Below are 21,323 nucleotides of genomic sequence, written 5' to 3'. Positions count from 1 at the left end.
AGAGAAGGGATGTATTTATTCAGGCAGCATGTTTTTGGCCAAGCCGTGTGAGAACTGCTGGCCTTTTCACTCAGGAGACTGAATTCTGCTTTAGATTTGAGCTACGTGGCAAGGGCTGTGACAGCATTATCAGACATGTGCCAATGCTCTCAGGACCCAGCCTTGGGTATGCTGCCAGGGCAGTTGCATCTCTCCCTGGGCATTGTCCCCCACCTTAACAGAAGATAGTGGAGATATTCAGCAGGTCCTGCCAGCATCACAATTTCCCTGTCAAAGTCCCTTTAACCTGCGACAGTCACTGAACTATGTTTCGTATTTTGCCACAACAGACAGATCCTCTCAGTTGATTACCTGTGATTACCAATTATTTGAACAGATCATAGATATGCCACTTCTAGCATTTGTATGGGATATCGGTACAGAGCAGCGTTGTGGAACAGTGTGCCAATCATCAAGGATTTCTCTCGACTTGTCTCTGCTTAAAATACAAGTTGTTTAAAAGCAAAAGTTCCAGCATGGTTTAAAAAAAATAAGAGCAACAATATGTAGCAAAGGCTGTTGTATGCTTTAGAAAATCCCCTATCTCTGTAAATGATAGTACGGTTACATGGCCCAAGGCGTGAACTAATTTAATTAAAAATTCCAAACTAAATTAGGCTATGCCTTCCCGCAAATAGGTAAACAAAGTTAATTCTGGCCCTTTCTGAACCCCCGTTCGTTTCTGAAGCTTTTGTGCTAAAAATAGTGTCTCTTCGTCTAAGTCAGATGCTAAATTTCATTAAATGAGACTGATCGGGGAGGGGTTGAGAGCACTGGGTCTGTGCCTGACTCAATAAAAGGTACATTGTCTCTCTGCCTCTCTCTCTCTGAAGGCAGGCGAGCTGCAGTAAAGCCAGCAAGACTGCCTGCCGATAAAAATGGAAGCACAAAACTCAGAGCCTACGCATCACAAACTGACCTTTTCCATCCTGCAATTATTTAGCCCCAGACTGTTGATGACGGCAACCTTCCCGTCCAGCGCCTGTTGTTCCCTCCGAAGCTGCTCCTTCATTTGCCGGGCCTCTTGGATTGCCTTAGCCACGGCATCATGGTCATTCAAATAACCCGAGGATGTGATGGACGACAGGATGTCTGGATAGAAAGGAGCGGGGAGAAGAATAAAGACCAGCTTGTTCGCAGCATCGACCTGAGATGTTGAAGTGAAGGAGCAAGGGGCTTTGTGATTAACATCCAAAGTTTCACAATACATGGAATGGCACGATTTCGTTTTTAAAGAAACACAATGCTTCTCTAGGTTGGTCATTAGAAATAAGTTGTGAAGGGACTTAATAAATACTTTGAAAGTATAGTCTCCCGTTTAATCCTTGCTCCAAAAGTACCCCATTGCTTGTGAACGCTGCCATACATTGCGCAGACCCAATCTTTTGAGTTTCGGCCTGCTACTCAGCTACTAGGTGCATCACAGTGAACCGCGACCCTTACCTTAACCTCCTGTCCACATCTCGTCATTTTCCAGCACAGGCTGTCGGATGACAATGGGGATTTGGAATCTGGTCAAATGCCTCCTCTCCTGCTTGGCCAAGAGCACCAAAGCCAATTGCAGTCCCAAGATGAAACCTAGGGGTCACCCTTTAATGACCAGAGATGAGGAGAAATATTTCTCTCAGAGGGTTGGGTGACACTGGAACTCTCTACCTCAGCTGATAGCGGACGTGGAATCATTAAATATTTTTAAGGCGAAGGCAGACAAGTAATAGTTATAGAATCAAAGGTTATCGGGGTAGATGGAACACGGAATTTGAAACAAAAACAGTTGGGCCATGATCTTACTGAGTGGTGGAACATGCTTGATGGACCGAATGGTCTACTACCCCTATTTTGTATGTTTGTGCATAGCAATACATAAACTGGTTTCTCTCCACAGATGCTGCCAGACTTGTAGCACTTTCTGTTTTTGTTTCAGATTTCCAGCATCCGCAGTTCTTTTGTTTTATTTTAGTAAATAAACCAAGGGGAAGAAAAAACAAACAGTAGAATTTTCCGATCCATACGGTGCAGCTTTCCCTTGGTTGATGATAATAAAGAAAGAATATGCCATTTATATCGAGTCTTGTATGGTTGTAGGATGTCCCACAGCCAATCAGGTGCTGTTACTACTGTAAAGTGGCACATCACGGGAGATGGGAATAGCATACTGTTAAAGACTTGGAGTAATAACGACACCACAGCAACTGGGCAAGATAAGTTCAGTTCATGATAATGCTGATGCTAATACTACAGAATCGTAATCAGAAATAAAATAAACAGCAAGTGCTGGAGAAACTCAGCAGGGTCTGGCAGCATCTGCAGAGAGAGAAATAGCGTTAATGTTTCCAGCCCCATATGACTCGAGACCTTGCAGTCTTTTGAAGTCGTACTGGACTTGAAATATAACTGTACTTCTCTCTCTCTGGAGTTCCTCCAGCACTTTCTGTTTATATTTCAAATATCCAGCATCCACTTTTATATATGAACTGCAACATAGGCACTGGCCTGGTGGCATTATTGCTGGGCTGCTAAACTAAAGACCCAGGTAATGTTCTGGGGACCCAGGTTTGCCACGAAAGATGGTGGAATTTGAATTCAAAAATTTTTTAAAATCTGGAATTAAGAGTCGAATGTTGATTGTGAACCCATTGTCAATTGTCATAAAATCCCATCTGGTTCACTAATGTCCTTTAGGGAAGGAAACTGCCATCCTTACCTGGTCTGGCCTACATGTGACTCCAGACCCACAGCAACGTGGTTGACTCTTAATTAGAGCAATCAGGGATGGGCAATAAATGCTGGCTTAGCCAGTGATGGCCTCATCCTGTGAATTAATAAAAAAGATAAGAACCCATCCAGTTCCCTAACGGCCTTTAAGGAAGGAAATCTGTCGTCCTGCTGTGATTCTGGGTCCCCTGCGATGTGGCTGACCCTTAACTGCCCTCTGAAATAGCCAAGAAAAGTAGCCACAGTTGTTTCGATATCACTGGCTCATCACTACTTTCTCAAAAAGCTGCCGTGATGCTGGTCTCCACATGCTGTGAACACATACAAAAAAAACCCACAGGCAACATTGCACACAGCAAGATCCCACAAATAACCAGGTAATCTATTCGTACTAATGTTGGTTAAGGGGTATATATTTGTTAGGACACTAGGGAGAGCTCTGCTTTTCTTCTTGTAACAGTTCTGCAGGGATCTGGTCCTCCACGTGAAAGGACAGACAAAGCTTCAGTTTAACTTTCCATCCAAAAGCAGATCCCTCCCTCGTTGCCAGTATTAGCCAGGGTTTCACCTCTAACTGAGAGTTGAACCCACAACTCTCTCTCTCACCTACTGGCAAGAATACAACCAATTGAGCCAATTATGAAGGCAGCTTCTGCATCGACGAAGCGGTCTGAGCATGGACTAGAGGCTGCTACGGTGGAGATGGATTTAGGTTCCTGGCAATGTCTGCATGATTGATGGAGGCGAGTTTGGGCCTGGTAGGAGACCCGATGGCATCAGTAGCGGCTGCATCAGCGAGGTAGGTCCGAAGTGGACTGACGGAGGTGGTGGCCAAGTCCAGTTCGGGTTGGTGTGGTACCCAGCAGCATCTGTGTTGTCTGCATTGGCATGGTCTATCGAGGACTCACAGTGAGGGCATCGGTGGAGGCAAGATGGTGCCAAAGACTGGTGAGTCTCATTCCAGCAGCAGCAGTGCAGTGAAGGGCATTTTTACCTGGCTACCACACCCATGGCCTATGGCGGAGCACTTAACAGGAAGGACTGTAAAGTTGAACACTTTTCCTTTATTTCTTCATTTTTCTGCCTTTCTATTCTATGTTTTGGTTCATTTTTCTGTGTTTTAAGATGACGCCGGAGTGTGGCGACTCTGTACAATACTTTTCCCTGCATTTTGTAACAAAACATATGTGACAATAAATAAATCAAATCAAAGACCCCAAACATTTTCAAGACACAGCTCCAGCCAACAAAAGTCTCATATTGATCTCACAGCCTGATTCGGTGAAAGCATAAGCCAAATTGCAAGGAGTAACTTCACTTCCAGCAGGAACCTAATTCTAAAAGCTGCAAGAAAACAAATCGCTTAGAATCAAAAGAAAATCAAGAAATCTATTTCCTGCACGTGTTGCTATCTCACAAAACAGTGGAACGAATGACCAAATGGGCAGATGATTCCAGTCCAGGTCAGCTTAGTCAATATTTCTGCAATTAACCTGGTTTAGTCAGACCTTTTAAGTGGTCAGCAAGGAGGCTGGACAGGTATCAGATATCACTCAATGGCTGGCACCTGTAAATCAGAAGATCATGGGTTCAAACTCTGCTCCACAGACGTGAATCCGAAACCCAGACTCATAGCCCTTCAGTAATACTGAGGGAATGCAGCACTGTCAGGAGTGTTGTGCTGCGCGGGTGAAGTTTAATCGTGACCTTTATGTCTCGCACACAGGGGAACCTGTCTCCTCCCCTGGCAGTGGGAGGGTGGATTTAACTGGATGGGATGAGGCAGATGGAGACCAGACTCCAAACTGATTTCAAGTTGGGTATAGGGGCAAAGCCATTGATAGCCATCCACACTGCCACCAACGGAGCCCATTAAACTGGCATTTGTTTCCTAGTTAAAGATCTACTGGGGCACAGGGCAGAAGAACGAGGAGATGATGTAGAACTTTGACAAGGCATTTGTTAGGTCTCAGCTGGATTATTCGGTACAGTTGTGGGTGACAGTATAGGAAGAATGTGGATGCATTGGAGACAGTGCAGGAGCGAATTACAAGAATGGCTCCAGTGTCTCATGACGTCAGGGGTACAGGTTCGAATCCACCCTCGGGTGACTTATCTGTGTGAGTTTGCACATTCTCCCCGTGTCTGCGTGGGTTTCCTCCGGGTGCTCCGGTTTCCTCCCACAGTCCAAAGATGTGCACATTCGGTGGTCGATTAGCCATGCTAAATTGCCCTGTCGTGTCCAGGGATGTGCAGGTTAGACAGGTTCGCCGTTGTAAAAAAAAAACCCATGCGGTTGGGGATGGGGTAGGGGATGGGTCTGGATGGGATGCTCTTCGGACTGTAAGTGCAGACTTGATGGGCTGAATAACCTCTTTCTGTACTCTAGAGGTTCTATGATTCCATGAGAAACTTCAGCTATAGATTGAAGACGTGGGACTGTTCTCCATGGACAGAGGAAAGCTAAAATGAGGTTTGATAGAGGTTCTCAAAAATCATGACCAGGCTGGAGACAGTGGAGAGGGAGTGGCTATTCCCAGTAGTAAAAGAAATGAGACGAGAGGGCATAGATTAAAGTGACATGGAAATATAGCACAGATAATGTGAGAAAAAAAACTACTTCAAACAGTAAGGTGGTTAGAATATGGAATGCATTGCCTGGAAATGTGGAAGTGGCAGCTTCAATTTAGGAATTCGAAAGGGAACTGGATGATTAATTAGATAGAAAGTTTGTACGGGAGAAAAGTTCTGTAGAAGGGTCACTGGACTTGAAACATTACCTCTCTTTCTCCAAATATGCTGTTAGACCTACTGAGCTTCTCCAGCATTCTCTGTGTTTGTACCCTCGCTGACATTCTTGGTAACCGTCTCAAAAACTTTGATCAGATTTGCTCAACATGATCTTTGTTTAACCAAACTATGCTTCTAAATCACAAGTTTTGGAGTCCTAATTTTGGCCTCAAGAGCAGAATTTCAGGGAGACAGACGCTCCAATGCCGTCCTGAGGGAGTGCTTCAATGTTGGGTGCGCAGTCTGACTGACAAAATTTTGAACTGTGACCCCCCTCTGCTTGTTCAGGCATGTGTGGGAAGATTCAATGGCATGATTGTGAAGAAAAACTGAGCCACTATCCCCGGTGTTCCTCCCCAATATTTACTCTTCAACCAACACTGAGTTAAAACAGGTTACCTGGCCATTACCTTGTTGCTATCTGGGGGAGCTTGCTGCGTACAAATTAGCTGCCGCACTCCCCACATTTCAACAGGAATTGCACTTATGAAGTACCTAATTCTCTGCAAAGTTGGGGAATGTTCTGAACTTGCAAAAGGTTCTATGTAAATGCAAATTATTTTACTTCTTTTAAAAAAAGTCTCGGTCTGTTAAATGTAAAATGTTGGCAGTATCTTAACTGATGTTCAGAACATAAATAATGTCTCTAATCCACTCTGTGACCCTGAAAAGGTAGCTTTTCTTCCACATTCACAGCAGACAGGACTGAAGAGCTACACCGAACAATAACCACCTACATTCTTTCACCGTTATCGTGCGTGTTTGCCTGCAAGTTTTTACAGGAATGTGAAACAGTTTGCACAGACAAATAAAAAGCACAAGGCAGCTGCAGTGACATCACAAGAAAAGAATTGGTCTGAGTTTTCTCCGAACTTGTTACTTCATGACCAGCCATCACTTAAGTCACACCCAGGAATTTGCCTGAATAATGCAAGTTAATTGGGAGTGCAGACTTGTTGCTTTCTCAGTTCATTGTCACGTTTACTGATATAGTCCAGTGCCATGAGTGCAATCTGTTATCAGAAGCTAAATCTGCATCAGTGTGGTGGCCTGGCAGATAGGGAAAGGGATAGGAGCAGAGGGGAATGGCATAGAAAGGGAGGGATGGAGAGAGGGGCAGTAAGGGAGCCACAGCGAGGAGGCAGTAGAGGAAGCAGTTACGTAACGTGCACTAAACAATGGGGAGGGAGAAGTAGCAGCAGGAAGGGGCAGCAGTGCAGGTGGAGAGAATGAGCAAGTTATCATTTGAAACTTAAACCAGTTGCTTCTCTGTCAGACAGATCCCTGCAAAGCACAGAGAGGGTCCATTTTTGGAATGTAGAACATCGGACTCGTAAATTCATGCATCTGGTAACCAGTGTTCTGTTGGGAAAAAGACACGCACATACAAATCCACTCGCACGCTCACACACACGGGCAGAAACTTGGTCACTCACTCATATACACATACTTGCTCACACACCCCCGGTGCCTCACTAACTTGTGTACACACTCTCACACACACAAGTTCTCACTCACACACACACTCATAGAAACCCTACAGTGTGGAAGCAGGCCATTCAGCCCATCAAGTCCACACTGACCCTCTGAACAGCAGCTCACTCAGACCCTCAACCCTACCCTATCACTGTAACCCTGCATTTCCCATGGCTAACCCACCTCGCCTGCATGTCCCTGAACACTATGGGCAATTTAGCATGATCAATCCACCTAAGCTTTGGACTGTGGGAGGAAACCAGAGCAAACCCACTCAGACACAGGGAGAACATGCAAACCCTACACAGACAGTCACCCAAGGGTGGAATTGAACCTTGGAGCTAACCACTGTGCCACCCTACTCACTGGCACACATATATTCACTCTTACACATAATCACCGGCACATTTAGACACAATCTCACACATACCCACTCACAGACATACTCATTGGCACAATCACAGATGTTTACACAGGTACAGACTTGGCATAAAGTGCAGAGGAAGAACAGAATTGACTGGTCTGGTACCATACCTATTGAGGTCATTCGACCAGGTGGGCCACTCAACGTGGCAGACATGACTGGTTTGAGGTGGCTTGATCCCGTGCTCATTTTCAATGAGGGAATCTGGGGGGAGTTGGGTGACACGGGTGATTTTGTGGGGTCAAACGTTTTCGGCTTGGCTGAGAGGTTCAGTGGCTGTGTTACCTCGTCCTAGAGAGAAGGGAAACATAAAACCGCACACAGTGAGTCAGGCCGAAACAGCAGAGTGCATTGTAAAGAGCGAAAGACACATTGAACGCTGTGGTTCATGCCTCTGAAAGCCAATAAACATGAGAATCTGACACAACTCTTCATAAATACTCATTTTTTCACTATCAGTGAACATAATGAGAATTAAAGAGGTACATTCAATTGTAAAAGCATGTTTTCTAAATTAATCAGGCTGCTGACATTGTCCCGTTGATGAAATAATTGCATCAAATTAAGAGAGAGGACGTTCACATGACAGGATGGCGGAATCAGATAATGTTCACCTCCCAGCTGCACCCACACACTCCTCCAACTGATTAATAAAACAACAATTAATTCGCTGCAGGCACAGGGTGAGCAGTGGGGGTTCTGAGTCGAAACAACATTTTGTTCTTACACGGGCACTGTCTCACTGCCTTGTGAATTCTAAGAAACAGGAGCAGAACCATTTGAATTCGCTCTGCTATTCGATTCGGTCGCTCCCCATCTCGTCCCCATTCGGGCAGCTCGGTTCTCTGCCCTTAGAACAAAGACCTGTCAAGCTTAATTTCCAACTGTTCAGTCAACCCTCAGTCCTGACAGCTTTTACTGCACGTAAACCAGAAAAGCTGCGCTACTCCAAATATTGGCTTAAGAGTATGACTTTAAATCCTAAATCAAGTGGCAGCTATTTCAGCGGCGAAGTCTCCTTCAGAAGGACCTGACACGAGGAAGATTTTGCACGTTCTTGAAGGCCATTCAAGTCAAATGGAAGTCTTTGTAACGAGGATCATAGTGGACCTTTAGGGTCACCTATGTCTCAGATCATTTCTCAGCATCTAGAGAATAGGAATAGACAGCTGGTCCTAGTGACCTCAAATCCATGAAATCTCCCAACATAACTTGAAACAACCCATTCCTAGTAACACTGACGTCTTTAACTGTATCGACATTCCCACTGTCTTGTCTCCAGTTCTCCTTTCTGAGGGTTGGACCATGGACTTGTTCTGGAATAGTCTACACTTATCAGCAAAGTACTTGCAGGGGTTTGTCATTACCATCTGCGGGATGGACGTCCAGGAAACTCCCACACACCCATCAACATATCGGAAGGATTCGCAAAGGTGATAAATGACCAGTTTGTCCACCTTACAAACATACCTTCTATGGCCAACAAATCCTGGTGTGGAACCCAAACATAGAGTTTCTGGCTCAGAGATAAGGATTCTACCACTGCCTCAGAAGGCCAACAGCAATTGCAGTGTTTCTACCTTGCTGGAAGCACAAGACATTTTCTTTTAGTTAGGCTTCAGATCTTTTTATCTTGGGATCCACAAACTGAAAACTACAATTCTCTCCCACCAAAAGATTGTGAATTATTGGATAACTGGTCCCTTCAAGATTGAACTAACAGATTTTTCTTCACTGAGGATACTGCGTGATATTGGACCTAATGTCACTCGGTGGTGTCCAGCTACATATTTTAACACTGACCCCGTGGGATGGAAGAGCAGAGGCAAAAGGTTGATTCTGCTTGACTGCCCTTAAGACCTGAACAGTAGCAGTCACAGGAAACTTGTATTTTCTCAGAGTGGCTCCAAGTTATAACTGATTTGGAACATCACACTTTGTGGTTAAACTTGACTGGAATTTGATTACAGAAATTAGGAGCAGGAGTAGGCCATCATTCAACCTGATCATGACTGATCCTCGATCGCAACATCATACTTCTGCTTTCTCTCCATGCCTCTTAATGTCTTTAATATCTAAACATCTATCAATCTCTTTCTTGAATACACTCAGTGAGCTAACCTTCAGAGTTTTCTGTGGGATAGAATTCCACAGGATGACCACTCTCTGACTGAGGAAATGTTTCCTCATCTCAGTTCCAATGGCCTACCCCAAGCCTGAGATTGTGACCCATCTTTTCTGGCCTTCCCAACCACGGGGAACATTCTCTCTGCATCGAGTCTGTCCAGCCCCGTTAGAATTTTACACTTTGCAATCAGATCCTCTCTCATTCTTCTCAACTCAAGTGAATACAGGCCCAGTCAAACCAATCTCCCTTCATAGGACAGTCCTGCCATTATAGGGGAGAAAAGGCGAGCATTGCTGCCAGCACTCTCTCAACTGTTTTGGAATGGAAGCAGAGACAATGAGGGGATCCTAGATATCGGGCAGCTCCATTACTCTGGGGCAAAGTGAGCAGGCAGGACCCAGACCCCATCTGGTGGATTGAACCTGTGCTGTTGGCATTTTCTGCACTATGCCCCCTAGATGACTGAGCTAACCAGGTAGTCTAGATGGCCTTAATATTAAATGTTGGAATGCTCTTCCAGCTCTACAACAGTCCTGGATCACCCCTCCAACTGTGGCCTCTTACATGACCCTGAATTTCACTGTTCTGTTACTGATCTGAAATCCCATCTTCTCCCCCCACCCCCACCACAACCACTACCACCTCTGTATTTCTTCAAAGCTATTTTAGTGCCACAGCTTTTGGTCATCTGTCCTAATGCCTCTTTATGTACCTTAATGTCAAACATTGCTTAATAATTCTTCTGTGAAGTGTCTCCAGGTGTTTTACCATATTAAAGACTCCAAATTAATTCAAGTTTTTGTCGTTGTTGTCCTCTATTACATCCGCAGACAAATTGCAAGAACTTTGAATACTATTCTATACATATTTTATATTTCTCGATAAAAATCAATGGAACACAGCAGGTATCTCATCTGCTGTCAATCTTCAAATTATATTTTCTTCTCTGTTGAAACTGAACTCTGACATGCGTTCAGCAGGGAAGTGTCAGCGGAATCAATTCTTGGCATCACAGTTTACTCGTGCTGACAAATTCTCAGGCTCCTTTAAAAAGCTACACAGGCAATGAGCTCCGCATTTCTTTATCTGCAGCTCCCACCTTGTGATTTTAATGTAGCCTGTACAGAAATAAGGGCTGATCGGTGTTGAAACGCATGAATGAAATTAACAAAATTGAGCAACATTACAGCAAAGGGGCAGCCGCGGGCAGGACACATGCTGGAGTTGTCAATTTTGTCACACCACAGGACTGAAAGTGACGAGTTTCCAATCTTGGTGCTTCTGTTGGGGCGGGGTCTAACAGGCAGGTCAATCAGGCTCACCACTCAGCAGGTCTTTTTTAATTCATTCACGTGAACGTGATATCGCTGACTGGATCAGCATTTATTGCCCGTCCCTAATTGCCCCTGAGAAGATGATGGTGTGCTGCTTCTTGAAACGTTGCAGTCCATGTGCTGTAGGTAGTCCCACAATATCCTTGAGTAGGAAGTTCCAGGATCTTGACCCAGCGAAAGTGAAGGAATGAAGATATATTTCCGAGGCAGGATGGGGAGCAGCTTGGAGGGGAAATTACAGGGGGTGATGTTCCCATGTATCTGCTGCCCCTGTCCTTCTAAATTGTTGTGTTGTTGGGGCTGCACCCATCCAGGCAAGTGGGGAGTATTCCATCACACTCCTGATTGGTGCCTTGTAGATGTTGGACAGGCTTTGGGGAGTCAGGAGGTGAGTTACTCGCTGCAGGATCCCTAGCCTCTGACCTGCTCTTGTAGTCATTGTATTTATACAACTAGTCCAGTTTGGTTTCTGGTCAATGCTAATCCCCAGGGTGTTAACTCTGGGGAATTCCATGATGATAATGTCATTGAAAATGAAGAGACAAAGGTTAGATTCTCTCTTGTTTAAGATGGTTGTTGCCTAACACATGTATGTGGACTGCTTCAGGATTTGAGGAGTCACAAATGGTGAACAATGTGCAGTCATTGGCAAACATCCCCACTTTTGACCTTAAGATGGGGGGGAAGTCATTGATGAAGCAGCTGAAGGTGTTTAAGAAAATCACACACAAAATATTAACTTTGTTTCTCTCTCGACAGATGCTGCCAGACCTGCTGATGCTCTCCATCATTTTCCGATTTATAGCCTGGGACACTCCCCTGAGGAACTCCTGCAGAGATGTCCTGGAGCTGAGATGACTGACCTCCAAAATCCATGACCATCGTCCATTGTGCCAGGTATGACTCCAACCAATAAAGAATTTTCTTCCAGATTCCCATTAACTTCAGTTTTGCTGGAGTTCTCTTCATATCACACTCAGTCAAATGTAAACGGCTGTCATTCTCACCTTACCTCTGAAATTCAGCTCTTTTGTCCATGTTAGAACCAAGGCTGTAATGAGGTCAGGAGCTGAGTGACCCTGGCAGAACCCAAACTGGGCATCACTGAGCAGGTTATTGCTGAGCAAGTGTTGCTTGATAGCACTATTGATGACACCTTCTATCACTTTACAGATGATCGAGTGCAGACTGATGGGGCCGTAATTGGCAGGGTTGGATTTGTCCTGCTTTTTATGTACAGGACATACTTGAACAATTTTCCACATTGTTGGGTAGATGCCAGTGCTGTAACTGTACTGGAACAGCTTGGCTAGGGGAGCGGCAAGTTCTGGAGCACAAGTCTTCAGTACTTTTCTGGGAATGTTGTTAGGGCCCGTAGCCTTTGCACCATCCAGTGTCTCCAACTGTTTCTTGATATCACGTGGAGTGAATTGAATTGGCTGAAGCCTGGTATCTGTAATGCTGGGGGCCACTGGAGGAGGCCGAGACAGATCACCAGCACTGCTGGCTGAAGATGGATGTTGTTACTTCAGCCTTGTCTTTTGCACTGACGTGTTGGGCTCTTCCGTCATTGAGGATAGAGATATATCTGGAGCCTCCACCTCCTGTTAGCTGTTGCCACCATCATTCAGGACTGGAGGTTGTATAACTTAGAGCTTAGATCTGACATGTTGATTGTGAGATTGATTAACCCTGTCCTTTGCACACAGTTTCTGATGTTTGGTGTGCAAGTAGTCCTGTTTCGTAGCTTCACCAGGTTAACACCTCATCTGCAGGTATGCCTGGTACTGCTCCTGGCATGCCCTCCTGCACTCTCCATTGAACCAGGGTTGATCCCTGGCTTGATGGTAATGGCTGAGTGGGGGATATGCCGGGCCATGAGGTTACAGATTGTGCTGGAGTACAATCCTGCTGCTGTTGGATGCCCAGGCAAGATTTCGTCTCCACAAGGATTGTACAGTGGTCACTCTTAACAATGATGCCATGGACAGATGCAACTGCAGCTGGCAGATTGGTAAGGATGAGGTCGAGTAAGTTTTTCCCTCTTGTTGATTCTCTCACCGCCTGCCGCAGACCCAGTCTAGCAGCTATGTCCTTTAGGGCCCGACCAGCTCGATCTGTAGTACAGCTGCCGAGCCACTCTTGGTGGTGAACATTGAAATCCCCCACCCAGAGTACATTTTGTGCCCTTGCCATCCTCAGTGCTTCCTCTAAGTGTTGTTCAACATTGAGGAGTACTGATTCATCAGCTGAGGGAGGACGGTATGTGGTAATCAGCAGGAGGTTTCCTTGCCCATGTTTAACCTGAAGCCATGAGACTTCATGGGGTCCGGAGTCAATGTTGAGGCCTCCCAGGGTAATGCCCTCTTGACAGTATACCACTTGGTCGCCACTTCTGCTGAGCCTATCACATCAATGGGACAGGTCATATCCAGGGATGGTGTGGCAGTGTCTGGGGCTCTGTATGATACTGTGATATTGTCAAGCTGGTGCTGTGGGAAAGCTCTCCCAGCTGTTGAGGACTGTGCAAAGGATTGAGTTCCCCATTGTCATCTCTGATGTCTTGGTTGACGCCAGGAGATTTGACCTGTTTCATCCCTTTTAGTCTTTGTACCAGTTTGACACAACTGGTTATTTCAGAGGCCAGTTAAGAATCAAGTACACTGCCATGGAGCTGACATCACATGCAGGCCAGACCAGGTAAGGTCAGGTAATGTACAAGAACCCATGGCACTAAGGGAGAGGGAGCAGGGGAAATCTCCCAGCTGCACTGAGGCCATGTATCCCCAGGCATCATCAGCGAACGGATTCTCCGGTTCTAAATATGTTGCTGTTTACAGGATCCTGCTGCATGAGATGTGACAGCTGTGAGGGCATTGGATGATTTTATTGGATAGTAATGGTGGACGGAGATATGGCGAAAGGACAGGAGATTGGTATTAGGTACTAGTGCTGGACTAGGCAATGGAGCCGGTCTAAATAATAGAGCTAGTACAGGCATGCGGGGCCGAATGAGGGAAGGCAATTCTTAAAGTGTGCGTCAGGAGGTGAACGAAGTGAAAGCAAATGTGCATTTATGTAGCACCTTCACAATCCCAGGGCGGACTAAAATTCTTTACGGCCAGTGAAGTACACTTGAATTGCAGTCTCTCTTACAAGCTCGAAAACCCAGCCGTCCAACCTGCCCACGGGCACGGTCCCATAAACAGGCATGCGGTCACCATGTTCACACGATGCACGGTGGGTAGGTCAGAGGCAGCATTACTGTACATGTTCCTACAGTCTCTGTCGCTAATGACCTGTCGTTCAGAGGCCGACAGCCGAGACAACAGGTAGAAAAATATTTAGTTTTCCCAGCCGCGACATTCCTCACACAGAAAAGTAAATAAAAACAAAAGATAACAACGCACGATTGCTTAGATAGCTACAGACAAATCCGGTGCAGGGATGCGAGACCGCAGTGCATAAATCACAATAAATATTTTAACAAGAGAACAGTGATAGACTGGGGATTGTTTCCGGAGCGTGTAAAGCAGAGCGACCTTATAGGGTCGGTGATATCCAGGTTATTTTCACAACTGTCAAACTACGGTGTTCAATTGCGTTGTTGAGCAGGACTGTAGGATGAACATCTTATCTTGCTTGACCCCTGACAATGCCTGCTTTTGTTCGCTGGTCAGTGCAGCACAGTGATTCAGACTACTGCAGCCAATACAGGGTCTGGGGGAGCTTCACATTCAGCCCATACATCAACGTGAATAAGTATGGAAAGCCTGGGTGAGCTGGTGATGCAAACGAGGGGAAAAATAGATGAAAAACAAAACAAATAAACCACACGTGGACTGGACTGCAACAATTCAAGATGGCGGCTCACCGCCACCTTCTCCAGTGTAATTAGAGATGGACAACAAATGTTAACCTTGCCAGCTCGGGCCACATTCTATTTTTTTCTTAAATCCTGAATTGCAGCTGGGTTTTAAACGTTTGGAGTGTGGAAGTGGGAGGGTGGGGAAGGGTTTGATCCTCCGTGTGTCGGTGACGTTGCAAACAGAGGAGGAAGATTTCCCATCCTGCACTGCAACGAGGATTAGCTTACTGGAAATGACCTAGCAGGGACGTGATGCGATCAAACTGCATTTCCCACCAGCCTCAGCACCCTTTCCCCCTAACCAACCCCCAACCCCAACCCCCTCCCATCTAACACTCCAGCCATTTCGGCTTCAATTGTCTTTGAAACGAAAGTAAAATGGGTGAGGCGTTAATTCAAACAAAGCCTTGCAGTTTCTGTCAGTCTCAGGTCAGATTACAATTATCTTTGATACAGACACACTAAAAGATGAGTTAATGGTTTCACTGGAAACAATGATCCGAGGAGGTCTTTCACTTGTATGTAATTACCAAGATTAATCTTCTCCCAAGGTACTGTCACCTCTGAGGCCAGCTAAAGCTATTCAAATCGAAATATTAGCAAAACTCCTGCTTAATGCAACTCAGGTTTCTTTTTAAAGAGCTCCATTTTTTTGTCCAATTTCAACAATAAACAACAAATTCCAAAAATGTCTGACCTGCCCTGAGCTCTGCAACGGAAACAGAACTCACACTTACATTGTACTTTAATGACCTATACAGACCCCAAGTGGCCTCACAAACATGTGGCTTAATTTTAATGGATATAGAGTCAAAGAGATGTACAGCACAGAACCAGACCCTTTGGTCCAACTTGTCCATGCCGACCCGACATAATAAATTAATCTAGTCCCATTTGCCAGCATTTGGCCCATATTCCTCACACCCCTTCATATTCATTTACCCATCCAGATGCCTTTTAAATCTCGTAATTGTATCAGCCTCCACCACTTCCTCTGGCAGCTCATTCCATACACACATCACCCTCTGCATGAAAAAGTTACCCCTTAGGTCCTTTTTATATCTTTCCCCTCTCACCTTTAACCTATGCCCTCTATAATGTAGAGGTACCAGTGTTGAGCTGGGGTGGACAAGGTCCAAACTCACACAACATTTTATAGTCCAACAGGTTTATTTGAGGCACAAGCTTTCAGAGCCTCACCCCTTCTTCAAGTGACACCTGAAGGAGTGAGAATCTGAAAGCTTGTGCCTTCAAATAAACCAGTTGGACTATAACCTGGTGTCGTGCAATTTTTGACTATGCCCTCTAGCCTTGGGCTGTCCTACCCTGGGGAAAAGATCTTGACTATTCACTGTATCCATCGCCCACACAATTTTATAAACCTCTATAAGATCACCCCTCAGCCTCCGACGCTCCAGGGAAAATAGCCTCAGCCTATCCAGCCTCTCCCTATCGCTCAAACCCTCCAACCCTGGCAACGTCCTTGTAAATCTTTTCTGAGCCCTTTCAAGTTTAACGACATTCTTCCTACAGCAGGGAGACCAGAATTGAATGCAGTATTCCAAAAGTGGCCTAACCAATGTCCTGTACAGCTGCAACATGACCTCCCAACTCCTATACTCAATGCACTGACCAATAAAGGCAAGTGTAGCAAACACCTTCTTCGCTACCCTGCCTACCTGCAACTCCACTGTCAAGGAGCTATGAGCCTGCACTCCCATGTCTCTATGTTTGTACTGATAACAGTGGTTCATCAGCTGATTCAGAGCCAAACACAGAAAAAGATAATTGGTGCACAGCAAGGTCCTAAAATTGAAACATGACCCTTATGACTCATAGTTCCGAGGAAGGGTCACCAGGCCCGAAAAGTTAACTCTAAATTTTTCTTCACAGATGCTGCCAGACCTGAGCTTCTCCAGCAACTTCTGTTTTTGACCCATAAGTCCATCTGGCTGGTGATAGATGGGGAATGATTGTTACCTCGCAAAATTCCTTACTGTCTTTGAAATAACTCCATGGGATCTGGCTGAACAGACAGAAGGAACCTCAGTTTCTGAACTCTTCAAACACTCATGTCTATGCTGCCCACAAGCGAAGCAGCTTCCTTTTTTAAAGCTTTCCCCTTCGAGGATATTCCTCTCAGCATCCCCACACCCAGCTGAGCTTCCTCTCTGTAGCTGTAGCAAAGGAACAGGTCAGAATTAGAAGCATAAACCTTTAACAATTCGGAAGCGCGCACCATTATGTCTGAAGCAAACCAGCCAGAAGCTGACAACAGTACCTTGCTTTTGGGTGGAGGGGTGGTTCTGCCTTTCTCTGCCTGGATGTTGTTGGGTGACAGGGTGTTGTTCAGACTGGCCTGCGACATGCCGTGTAACTTGGCTCCGGGAGACACCTGCATTGCAGCTAGTTGGGCTGCATACAACTGCTGTAACAGAGCAATGGACATCGTTTATAAACACAGGTATTTCTCACCACACACAGCGTTAGCCCACAGTTTTGCATTGACCGGGATTGCTCCACCCGAAGTCCAGCACTATTTGCTTCACATTGCACACTGTAAGAAGCAATCACTCACCTACTCCAAGTCAAAGGAAAGCCACTGACAAGTTGAAATATAGATGTAAAAAAGGTGACAGAAGCAACTTCCTTTACTATGTCAGGGCTCAAATCACAGCAGCATTTCACATCGTTATGTCAGTATTGGAAATTTCTGGTTATTTCGCAAAGACTTTTGTTCAGTTGGTCTGGGCTGTGACAGGCCCAGTCTTTATGTACCCTCTCTGTTGTCAGCTGGGGAGAGTGAGGACAAAAGGACCTGCACCAAGCCCTAGACCATTAAATGTAGGAGCAGAAGTAGGCCATTCGGCCCCTCGAGTCAGCTCCGCCATTCAATGGCTGATCTGACCATCCTCAACTCCACTTTCTTGCTTTATCCCTCTGCAATGAAGAATGCCAGATTGTCCAATCTCTAAGAGAAAAACAATTCTCTTCACCTCTGTCTTAAATGGGTGACTCCATACTTTGAGATTAGGCCATCTGATCCTAGATTATCCCACAAGGGGAAACAACCTCTTTGCATCCACCCTATCAAGTCCCTAGAAGTGTGGCATGTTTCAATATATGTCTTTTCTCACTCTTCTAAACTCAAATGAGTACAGACCCAACCTACTCGACCTTTCTTCATTAGAAAATTCCTTAAAGAACCTTCTCTAAAATGCTGCCAATGCCGGAGTATCTTTCCTCAGATAAGGGGCTCAAAACTGTTCAGAGTATTCCAGCTGAGGGTTTTGGAAATTGTGAGGGCATTGTTGGGCTGGCCAATGATTTCCTCCTTCTATTCCACATGCCAAATATTCTGTAGGAATTCACACTGAAGGCTGCCCACTTGGGTAAGTATCAGATGGGCCCAATATCTCAAGACCAAATATACTTGTCAATGCTTACAGTCAAGATGCTTCTGTTCACCAAACAATAGTTATTTAGTTACAAAACCAGAAATTGCTGGAAAACTCATCAAGTTTGGCAGCATTTGTGGAGAGAAAGCAGAGTTAATGTTTCGGGTCCAGTGACCCTTCTTTAGAAGATGTTTGCTATTGTCCCACATTGGTGTTTTGGATATAAACTTGGTTGAGTTATGACATGGCTCTGAAACATTGAGAGTAGGAACAGGTAGGAGGCCCCTTCAGCCTGCTCCAACAATGAATCAGATAATGGCTGATCTTGTATCTCAACACCGGCTTCTTGCACTTACTCAGAAACCCCTGATGGCTGTAATAGCTAGACTTATAAATTTGCTAACTTTAGAGATTAGTTGTCATGTGGTCTCATCTCCCCTGAAACAGGACAATGAATAATGAGAATCCACTCCAGATGTACCCTGCCTAACTGCTCCTTTCTACAATGCTGCCATTGACTCATGGTGTCAGGATCATTACCTTCCATTTTCAGGGTTTTACTACAGCTTCCCTTCTGTCAGGCCCCTCACACAAAAAGGAGCATCCCAAGAACAACTTCCAAGGGTCCCTTTTATCACGTTGCTGCTTCTAATTTGTGCTGGAATTGTCCTGGCCACCTCTGTCAAAGTGCCAATGGTCCCCAGGGGCTCAGAAGGGCCTACTGCTACCATGCTAATACATCAGCATTGGGTGCGAGCAGAGTAATTGGCCTATTGGACAGTCAAAGCTAATCCCCACACTTATGCTCTGCAGGAGCCCTCACTGGAACAACAGTGGCTGCCAGACCCTCCAGACTTACACTACAGAATGTCCAAGAATAAATGACGTGTATACGCAGACATCCAACTTAGCAGCAGCTATAGGCCCCGTGGTCCTTCAATCAAGACCCAGCTCAGAATAAAAAAAATCATTGGATCATTAAAATAGTTCTTCACTCTTTGAGCTTTTTGCTTAATAATTCTGATAATGTCAGGATTGGGGAAGAATTAAAGAAAAAACAAACTTGGCATTCCTATGACGAAACATCAACTGGGTTCCCCTTCAATTCCTGACCCGCGACCACCCAGTTTAGCTAAGAGCAGTGAATTCTACACAGAGGAAGCATCAGACCCTGTAACCCTCCTAGACATGGTTCACATTGTTATCCAAAGTTGCAGCTGGCCGTCAGGCTTAACATGCAGATATTTCTCTCCAGGGCTCAAAGCAGATGTTTTTTTTTTCCCCTCTCTCAACCTTCCTCTCTGACTTGGGGAAGCAAAACGTAACCACCGATTTTTGTCGAAACTTTCCTTTTTTTTCGCAATGTAATGAATTCTATATTTAGGCATGATTTAACAAAGGCCATTTATTATTTTCAGACCATTTCTTTTTTGCTTCATCAATGATAATCCTGCAGCTGTACTTCTGTATTCTTTGCTGTAATCTCCCCACTCAGTAATTCTTAAAGGGGGGGGGGGTGGGGAGTGTTCAAATATCCCACATGAGGCATTTTTTTCTTTCATGCTGCAATTCACTGTATCATTCCCCAAACAATAGCAAATATAATGCTCACAAGCAAGGAGGTTTGCTTGTAAATCGCGATGTGATTTTAGGTAATTTTGGTCCAATTACACCCAGTTTGTTCCTCTGATTGCTCCAGTGTGTGCAAGAGAATAAACATGCTCTTCAGTGAGCTGATGCATACTAAATTGCTGACATCTTGCTGTATCCAGTCCATTGGTTCAAAGCCTATTTGTTGTTTGAATTGAGTTCCATTACAGGGGCCAATAGTTATCAGTTGGCATCCTGAATGGAGGCATAGTTGACCTGGCCACTTACTACCACTGTATGAAGCACTCGCTGGCAGCAATGTCCAGAAGCAACTAGCGAGAGAGTCACAGAAAGAGAGAGATAGAGGGAATATAAGAGCCCTGGGTGAAAATAAAGAATGTGACACATCTGCCCTCTGGGGCATCTCAGGGTATTCATGGGGCAGAAGAAATTAAAAGTGGGGGTGTGGAAAGAGAGAAAGAAATTATGATAGAGAGAGAGGGAAGAGAAATCTGGGTTGTGATGAGGTAGAGGATTTTTTTTTTAAATTAAAATATCATTCTCCTAAAAGGAATGCGGATAGTTCTTATTTTGCATGGGCAGGAGAATGAGAGCATGTTAACCAAATCAAAACACAGATGTGATTTTTAACGCAGAGTGACAGATAACACCATTTCCTCATGGTGCAAGCTATTTTTTTGAAGGAGGCTGGCTTGTTGGAGGCAGATTCACAGTTTCTGGCTAGTACTTCCTCATCCAGAAGAGAAGCGTGTGGGTTAAAAAGACAGCTGTTTGCTTGCCTTCCCCACTACGGGTCTCACTGAGGAGGAAATTGAGTATTAAATCCTGACTTGGCCCCAAACATCTGCATTTGCATTCGACGGAAGAGCAGCTCCGATCGATGTGGAAGCACGTGCAATGCTTCTAATTAACAGCGATGTCTTTGCCACACATAGCAAGGTAGCTGCAGCAAGTCACCTGCAGTCCTGAACATCGTACAGCTGTTCACTTGGAGCCTGTTTGAGGGACTTAGCTGCCTCTTCACTGTCACAGAAGTCATACAGTAAAGTAATCCGACAGAACCAGGATTCAACATCTCCGGCCAGCTCTGCAGACTGCGCAGAAAACTCGAATCCACCCTCACGACAGGGCCATCGGGATAAGTGTTATATTCATCACCGATCAGGCCTGGCTGTGCTACTTGTGGTGTCAGCCGTAGTTCAATTGGATAGTGCTCCAATTCCTCGGTCGCTCGGCCACGGGTTCAAGTCACGCTCCAGAGAGTTAAGTACAAAAGCCAGGGTAACACGTCAGTCAATACAGAGAGGTACCAACTTCCAGATGCGATACTGAATGGAGGCTCCATAAGAACATCCAAAACACTGCAGAATTAGACCATCAGGACTGCTCTACCATTACACACCATTGCAATCTCCCAACACAGACTGCTCCACCATTACACACTATTACAATCTCCCAATACAGACTGCTCCATCATTACACAGTATTACAATCTCCCAATACAGATTGCTTCATCATTACACACTATTGCAATCTCCCA

The 21,323-nt window shown here is 45.2% G+C and overlaps 1 protein-coding gene across 3 annotated transcripts in view; it reads right to left on the bottom strand.

Moving 5' to 3' along the window:
* sox5 (SRY-box transcription factor 5) overlaps positions 1-21,323 on the bottom strand; it is a 384,119-nt gene that overhangs the window by 92,827 nt on the left and 269,969 nt on the right. For all 3 annotated transcript variants that reach the window (XM_048610486.1, XM_048610485.1, XM_048610484.1), the window contains 3 exons: positions 17,056-17,202; positions 7,555-7,735; positions 959-1,131 (listed from right to left, as the gene is read on the bottom strand). In XM_048610486.1, the coding sequence (XP_048466443.1) occupies positions 959-1,131; positions 7,555-7,735; positions 17,056-17,202 (501 nt within the window). The remainder of the gene's footprint in view (positions 1-958; positions 1,132-7,554; positions 7,736-17,055; positions 17,203-21,323) is intronic.

This window comes from Rhincodon typus, chromosome 22, assembly GCF_021869965.1.
Source record: "Rhincodon typus isolate 14 chromosome 22, sRhiTyp1.1, whole genome shotgun sequence".
Classification (NCBI taxonomy): Eukaryota; Metazoa; Chordata; class Chondrichthyes; order Orectolobiformes; family Rhincodontidae; genus Rhincodon; species Rhincodon typus.
The sequence above is the reverse complement of the archived record's forward strand: the minus strand, read 5'-3'. Positions and strand labels throughout refer to the sequence as shown.